The sequence below is a fragment of the Montipora capricornis genome, chromosome 9 (assembly GCF_036669925.1).
Source record: "Montipora capricornis isolate CH-2021 chromosome 9, ASM3666992v2, whole genome shotgun sequence".
In the NCBI taxonomy this organism is placed as follows: Eukaryota; Metazoa; Cnidaria; class Anthozoa; order Scleractinia; family Acroporidae; genus Montipora; species Montipora capricornis.
This window is the reverse complement of record NC_090891.1, coordinates 33,682,188-33,690,609: the sequence shown is the minus strand read 5'-3', so window position 1 is coordinate 33,690,609 and position 8,422 is coordinate 33,682,188. Positions and strand designations below refer to the sequence as shown.

The window sequence follows — 8,422 nt, the reverse complement described above, 5'->3', positions numbered from 1 at the left end:
TTAGAATCAGGTAATTTGTTCAGAAGAACAGTGGGAAATGATTTTTTTAAACTTTACCTTTTGTTGGACTCCAAAGAATTTTCAGCCTCCTTACGGATATGTAAACTTTTCGAAAAGATGATACGTCCACATAATTTTGACGAAAAAAGAGTTTGCAAAGTTGGGAAGCCATGTTTGTTTACTTTCCTCTTGGGAGAGCCGCGCGTCGGTCGCGCGAACCTTAAAGGCTCGCGCCATCAGCCACTTTATAGTAACCAGATTGCGCGCGTTCAGGAAACTATATGAAGCCACCTTAATTTGATTTGATTTGTGTTAATTGTTGATTTCAGTTTACAGTGTCCCCAATTAGTGCTCCAGGGCTAGAAAGACTAGACACTTAATAAAGTTGCTTTCCTTTCCTTTCCTTTACGGTAAAGGAATATACAATATAAAGCCAATAATTCGAACGGCACTTTGATAAAGACGGCAGTGCCTTTAGAAATAAATGCTTTAGATAATATATTGCTTCACCGTTGATTCGGCATTGTTCTTGTTGGTGCTTGCTAAAAAAATCCGTTTCCCAAGTTCTCTATCTCCCTCGAGAAAGAACCCTGTTCGCGCCTGGAACATTTCTCTTGAGGACAATAGTCTCTCAGATTTAAAAGTAATCGTTTCTCATAGTGAAAAGATACTTAACAATACAAATGTGGTGGTGTTTCAGTTTAAAAAGTTTACACTCACTCCCGGTTGCTATACCCATTTCTGAAAAATGTCCAGTGCTTCGGCTCCTGTTGGCGTTTCATTGAAATTATGAAGATAATTTACATATCGATCACTCCTTGTCAAACGGTGAATATCGAGATGAGCAAATCCTATTCTATTGCATTTCAGTTTTTTAATATCAAATTTCCTCTGCCGTCACTAATAGGTGGAACAGGTGTCAGGGCAGATGCAGGGCTACCAGGCTATCGCGAGGTCATCCAGATTGCCGCTGGATTGGCGTCTGCCGGACTGCTAAATTCGAGTTCTGGATTAGACTCGGTTGATTCGGGACCCGCGAAGCAAGGGTCCCATGAGGAATCCATATTCAAATCGCTTCACAAGAAGGAAACTATTTTGACCTTGGATGGAGGCGGCATCAGAGGACTGATACTTATACAACTGCTGCTGGCTTTGGAGGAGTTTACTAAACAACCAATAGTGCGATTGTTTGATTGGATCGCAGGCACAAGTACAGGAGGCATACTGGCCCTTGCTATTGCGCATGGTGAGTTGACTCTATCCGTTTTCCTTTTTTGTTACACAAGAATCACAAACAGGTAGGTTCCTGTTATCACCACTGCGGTCCGTACTTTCGTCCATGCTCCAGCGATACACTGTGCATGGTCCTATCAGTGGTCTAAGTGGTTAAACGTCCTCTGTCGTAAGCAAAGAAGGAGAGGAAACTACGAAGATTGCTACTTTTTCTGTCGCAAGGGTACTTTTCCAGATCTCAACCTTTCCCAGAGACACGCCACAATATGACATCCGCATTTGCGCACTACAATGACTGAAAACAACTCTAGAGCATTGCGGGGAAGGTTTAGTTCTTGTAACTATATACTGTTGAGTACTTTTGCAGGAAAACCCGTTCGGTGCTGTCAGGGCCTGTACTTTAGAATGAAAGATTTGGTATTCAAGGGACCGCGGCCTTACGATTCGGAACCACTAGAAAAATTTCTACGGCAAGAATTGGGAGAAAATGTCAAGATGACGTCCGTATTGCATCCAAGGTGGGCAAGTGTTCCGTTCTGCATGTTAATGCTGAGTGATAGGAAACTAGAATTTTATAATGATATCCCTTTAATCTCTTCAGTAAATTTTTGCGCATAACCATAGAAAAACGTTTTATATGGTCACATTGTTTAGGTCAAGCAAAAGAAAGTATTCGTATGTCCTTTTTAATTATCTAAGGTGTCCGCCGTGACTAAGCTTGATGTTTGTTATTTTTCATTTGTACTTGTTAGAGTCCTTGTCACAGGAGTTCTGGCCGATCGTCGCCCTGCACGTCTACACTTTTTTCGGAACTTTGACGTTCCCGATGATCATTACGATGATATTTATGACAAAGCAGTATTCACACCTCCTCCAAAACCCGCAGGTCAGCAGTTGTTATAAAATAGGCATTACGCAACTTAAGAAAAGCGAAGTTCTTGTATGCATCAAAAGCAAGGATTAAACAACTTGTGAGACAATTAACCGTTTGAACAACGACAGATCGCGACTGCTAAACCGTTGGAAGTAACCACGTGATCAGGGAGAGGGAGTCGGTGAATACCGGGGTTGACCTTTATTATCTTCCACCTTCTTCCCTCCATAAAATTTAAGGGGATAAATTAATTTCTGTTCATTTCCAAGGGCTGACACAGGGACTCTTTCCCCTCTTTGTCGTGATAATTGTGTACAGTTATCTGGATCCTATTTTTTTCAGACCAGCTGGTATGGCGTGCCGCTCGGGGTACTGGAGCCGCCCCGTCGTTTTTCCGCGCCATGGGTCCATTCCTAGATGGCGGACTGATCGCTAACAATCCAACCTTAGATGTAATGACAGACATTCATAAATACAACAGTTCGGTTAGAGGAGACCAAGCCTTCCCGATGGGTCTGATTGTATCCCTCGGGACGGGGGTACCGCCACCTGCGCACGTCCCTTCTTTTGAAGTGTTTAAACCCGAATCAGTATGGGATGCGACTAATGTGTTACTGGGTGCCCGTGCGTTAGGAGAACTTCTGGTTGATCAGGTGAGTTTTATCTCATATCCCGAATTGTTTATAGCTTTTTTGCAAAATCAAGTCTTGACATCTTCCACTCATGTGAAAATTGGTTTTCATTTTCATACAGCACCAAGCCTGTAGATATGGAAATATCCGTAAAAGTGCTGATAGAGGATTTTAATACTCGTTTGAAAAATAATAAGATATTGTTGTCGGAAAAGCCCATTCCACAATTTCTGAGGGTTTGCTTAAAGAAGAAAACTGGTGATTTTCTTGAAATGACCTTGAACAGATCAATCAAGAGTGGATTGCATGATGTAAAGCGATATGTTCCCAAGGAAAAAAAAGTAAACGAAAGGAACTTTATTTAAGTGTCTAGTCGTTCTAGCGCTGGAGCGCTAATTGGGGACACTAAACTGAAATGAACAATGAAAGTAAATCAAGTCAAATGTCGGTTTTTGAGGAGAGAGGAAACCGGAGTACCCGGAGAAAACCTCTCGGTGCAGAGTAGAGAACCAAGAAACTCAACTCACATATGACGCCGTGTCTGGGAATCGAACCCGGGCCACATTGGTGGGAGGCGAGTCCTCTCACCACCGTGTCACCCCTGCACCCAAGAAACGTGTGGAATTGAAAACAGTGAGACCGCACATCATTGAACCTTTTCTTTCGTCAAATTATGATCATTATGATCACCCAGTAATCTTATGACATCATTATTATCGTCCGCATATTCTTTGTTTTCAGGTCACTGCTACTGACGGTCCTGTTGTTGAGCGAGCAAAGGCCTGGTGCCAAATGCTGGGAGTTCCTTACTACCGCTTCAGTTCTCCGATATCAAGCGATGTTGGCTTGGATGAAACTGATGATCGTGTCCTTGTCAAAATGCTCTGGGAAACTCGAGTTTACATTATGCAACACTTCAACGAGTTCACTGAACTTGCAAAGAAGTTGACATCTTAACGTGCTGAGATTTTACACGGAGGTGCCCCTCCCTAAGAGAAGTACATAAAATCGATGAATGACAGAATAATTTTGAAAAATAAACAATGCAATAATATCACGTGAACTACTAAGTGCGGTTTGCAGAAAATCTAAGGAAAAATACAGTCTGGTTAATATTTGTAGTAGCTTTTATAGTTTGTGCAATACAAATAAAGGTAAAGTCACTTTATTTAACGTCGGTAGTTCCTTCAGCTACGAGGCTGGTATCAATGGAAGCCGACGGTCGGCCCTTTACCCCCCTCCCTCCCTCCCCCCTGCATCAGCTTAGAACAATTTATAAAAATATTTCAATATTTGATTGCCTTCACCGCCTGCTTGATGTTATTTATATATCTGAAAAGATTCCATAATGTAATTTATTAATAATTATTGGGGCACTACTACATTATTATTTTTGTTTTTTTCTATTATGCTTCCTAGTTTTTATTTTTGATCTTTGTACTGTCATTGTATTGTTAATCCCCCAACATCAACGTTAATTTTAAGTAACGGATGTTTAGTAAAGTTTTTGTTATTGCTTAATAAGGCTTTTTTAATTTTGGGAAAGAGTTGTAATAGGTTCTCCAATAAATTGATCTGTAACTTTTATAAAGTAGTATGAGGAAATTTTGAATGCGCTCATTGCATAGAGATGTAATCTGCAAATATATATCTCGTTATTCTCTTATTGAAATTATACCGTTCCCTTGACACGAGGATTACAGCGAAAAAAGCACAACTTTGTCGCAAATTCTCTATGAGAAAAATGAGTTCAGAAACCAAAAGTCTACGTTAATTGCACACACCAGAGTTACTGCTAAGTATCTGGCTAGAAATCGTCTTCTCACTTTTTCCTCCGGCCGCGCTTCAGCCATTTGATGAGGGCCAGTCTCGTGCTTCTCAAGTTGCCTCGTTCATGCCCAAAATGAATTCTGGGTAATTGTGCCATTCCATGACAAGGGAACAGCCTCGATTGTCATTTCAAAGATTTTTTTATAAGTGTCGGGCCACCCAGTCCTACCAGCAAAATACAGCATCCACGGGAGTTTTTAGCTTTCAAATCTCGCCTAATTTGTATCGGTAGGTCCTGGAATTCGTCCGGCACAGAAAGGCCATAGCGACAACTTCACTCGTGAACCGACATGTTTACAACAGAGCATTTCAGGCGTCACAGTCTGCACGAAACCATCTCTCACCTCTGTCTCCAGAAGACCAGACACGCACGGTTCTTACGTTACGTTTATGCCTGTACAATCAACTGAAATAGCGCAATGATTCCTAGCAAAAACCGGCGTGTTAGTTTTTTTGGTAGGCTAGGTATCGGAGAGCCAGAACATTTACGCATGCGCTGACAGAATGTTTGAACAAGAGAGAAAAACGCAGTACCTCCAGACATCCGGCGCTGGAGCGTCGTACCAAACGAGTCATCCCAGGATTTCGGCCCGTGCGATCGCTTTTGGACGCAGTTGGCCCTTCGCTGCTTTCTGCTACCGACCTGTAAAATACCTTTGGCACTCGCAATTTTAGTGTCGGATAGTGAAGAATTAAGTAGACTGCAAAGCAGTCGATTTCTTCCATTTTCGAAAGGCGCGAAGCGCCGTAAGCGTGATCCTCGCGTGTGAAGCGTGCGAGCCTCGCGTCTCGCGAGCGAGCCTCGCGTCTCTCCCCATTTTCCCTCGCCGTTTCTACACTCGCTCCAGACCTTTTGTTTGAATATTTACCGCGTCGCTTGCGTTCGCAAAAAATACGACTGTTTTGCAGTCTAAGAATTGAGGCTATCGTCTGGAAAGTCACTCGGGCTCCTTCCATTCCGACAAAATGTCCTTCGGAAATTAAAACGGTTAATTTCGGTTTGGTCCGACCAAGGCTTTAGTAAAATGACCGGTCTTACTGAAGTTTCCTGCCAGCAAGGTTACGTGAATCTTTGTGATTGACACGAAACTTGTGCCATCGTGTGGTGGCTTGGGTTGGGTTTGGGGACAGATTGATATCGCGTTACTGGTGAGTTTTTTTCCGATTGGCCAATGTCGAATTCATCAGTGAATAGGTTATAGAGTGCAATACGGAAGTTTGTCTGGAAACACCGCGATGAAGTAATTTTGTTGAGTGTATAAAAAATCATTGTAAACGTATACAATAGAGCGGTTTTCGATTGAATGTTGAAAGTGATTAGTGAATTGCTTTGGTTTTGCATTACTTCACTCAGTGATTCGTTCAAAGTTCTCGCGCCACTTTTTCAAACAATCAGAAGTAAAACGAAAACCATGTGGCTCGTGGCTCGCGCGTGCACATTGTTTCCGCGCTTTGCATCGGCTAACTGTAATTACTTCGAGTTTTGCTCGGTTTACTGGATTGTCTCCGTTCTTTTTGATTAGCCAAAGTAATTACTTTGGTTTTGGTTTTACGACAATCCATTGAAACTCGCTCTACAATGTGTAATACGTATAGAGCGTTTTCACATGACGTCACGGCGTCCATGTTAGTGTTCCAAAACTAAGGAATGGCGGCCATGATTGTGTACCAAACTAATCCTCTGGGATTTGAACTCTATTTTTATGCAAATCAGTAATCCAATATGGCTGCTGGTCACGTGAGTGAAAACGCTCCATGTAATAAATGTAAACATGTACAATATAAAGTTTGCAAAATGCATTTTTTATTATGTACGTATTACCTCTTTTAAAAGATCTCTCGCACCCATAAATCACGTAGTATCTATGTCTCTCAGAACCATCCCGAGTAATGGCGAACCGTTAAATGAAAAACTTGCCGTCAAAATAAACAGTTTTTCTCTTGAAATGATTGCACAAGATCTCGCATTTCGATTTTTCAGCACAACAGCTTTCGAAATGTGAAGAAAACCTAGCAGTGATTTTTGATCGTAGTAGCACTTTCAAAAATCAAGGTTGCTTTCAATTGGGAAATCCGGATTTAGATCTTAAAATCTGGATTTTCGGGTTTCCAATCGAACAAAAAGTCTGAAAACGGATTTTGTCGCGAATCTCACTAATTGAAATCCTTCCGCACATGGATTTCCAATTAGTAAAATCTGCGACAAAATCCGTTTTCAGATTTTGAGTTCGATTGGAAATCCGAAAATCCAGATTTCCCAATCGAAAGCACCGTAAGTTAATAGTATAGCGGGTAATTAGTAAGACAATACTTTGAATGTGAAATTGTGAAAGCATTTGAAGTTAAAGTCGTGTCAATCCCTCACAGAGACAAATTCACACTCGAAAATTGTATTGCGCGCTGTCGAGCTCCATCAGCAACGTGATGTGTGTGTGGTCAGGTTTGGATCATACGAAGCAGCGCTCAATTTTATAGGTTGCTTTGGCCGGCTGAAATATTGCTTGTTTTCACGTTACGTCATCGCCACCATGTTGCTCCTTTTGTCAGTCCACCAGCAATTGTACATTGCAGCATTGTTATCTGTCTCCAAAGATTGGTTGCAAACCACCTATGGTATAAAATTTTAAATCAACTCTAAATTGTTTAACTCTTGCGTTTATACTGTTTTCTACGTTGTACAGGATTAGATATCCCCGGTTACTTCGATACCTCGACTAAATCTCTACTAGGTTAGAAAACTGCTACTTTTGTCTCTTAGTTCGTTCCCTCCAGCGAACATTTACAGACTTCTACACCCAAATGCAATCTCCCTTTTTTCTTTCTACCGCGTTGTCCACTGAAGCAAAGGAAAACAGTTTTCTTGTTTTGTGAGACAAAATGGCTGACACCACGAGCTGAAAACTACATAAAGGAACGATAGTAACCAAGGCTGGATAAGGTTCATGTTCAACTTTGCTCAGTAACGCGATTGCAATTGCATAACTCGAGACCGTACCAGATAAATATCTTAAGGATTTAAAAAACATCTGAGAAAAGTTGGCCACCAAGCAGCCGATAATGATATCGCCAGCTCCAAGAAATACGTGTTCTTCCTGCGGACCCAGCTTGAATGTAAACAATGTTGGTAGCTCCCATTCACTGTTCATTTCAAATGCGTTACATATGAGGGTGTCGCATTCACCTGCGCTGAAGAAAGATGGCAAACCTGGAGACAGTGACTTTAGTAGGCATATATCGTACAAAACGGCAATCCAGAGAAACATTTGAAGGAACGCAAAGTTTTGAAATTGCACGTGGCTGACAAGTAATGAGAGGAAGCTGATGACTATGTTATTTAAGATCCAACGAAAAGTCGTTGAGGCGCTGGCAATCCAAATGATCGAGAAGAGTCCTCCTAAATAGAGAGCTACTAGGGGCTGAAACCACTGAAGAAATGCTACTAAAACGCATATAATAACCATAAAATGCTGCACAATGATCATGAAGAAAGGATGTGATTTGAAGAGGACAATGGACGCTACCATCATGGCAAAATATGCAATATACAGTAAAAAGTGATTAAAAGTGACACTAATTTGTGATCTGTGGATTCTTTCATCACTCAACTCTTCCTCTTTACCGGTTGAGGACACTTCCTTGCCCTTTTCGGAGATCGGACATGTGCGTCGTGCTGTTTTCCCGTATAATGCGCTCATAAAAACCAGCAGGCTTGCTGTAAGATCTAACAGCCAGAAGTTAACAGAACGATACAACATTCCCGACGTTAAATGAGATTTTGTTGCGTTCAATTGCCCACTAACCGCAGCGGTATAAGGTAATTACTGAGGCAAATATATGCTGGAACGGATATAGT

The 8,422-nt window shown here is 41.6% G+C and overlaps 2 protein-coding genes across 2 annotated transcripts in view; one reads left to right on the top strand and one right to left on the bottom strand.

The window, feature by feature from the left end:
• Positions 1 to 3,907, top strand: part of LOC138015748 (85/88 kDa calcium-independent phospholipase A2-like) — a 12,587-nt gene extending 8,680 nt beyond the window's left edge. The window contains exons 7-11 of the mRNA XM_068862859.1: positions 908 to 1,246; positions 1,601 to 1,751; positions 1,986 to 2,119; positions 2,450 to 2,760; positions 3,481 to 3,907. Coding sequence (XP_068718960.1) covers positions 908 to 1,246; positions 1,601 to 1,751; positions 1,986 to 2,119; positions 2,450 to 2,760; positions 3,481 to 3,696 — 1,151 coding nt within the window. The 3' untranslated portion in view covers positions 3,697 to 3,907. The remainder of the gene's footprint in view (positions 1 to 907; positions 1,247 to 1,600; positions 1,752 to 1,985; positions 2,120 to 2,449; positions 2,761 to 3,480) is intronic.
• A 2,445-nt stretch (positions 3,908 to 6,352) lies between these two features.
• Positions 6,353 to 8,422, bottom strand: LOC138015750 (uncharacterized). Its single transcript, XM_068862860.1, has one exon. The coding sequence runs from the start codon at positions 8,322 to 8,324 to the stop codon at positions 7,359 to 7,361; it is 966 nt and encodes a 321-aa protein (XP_068718961.1). The 5' UTR covers positions 8,325 to 8,422; the 3' UTR covers positions 6,353 to 7,358.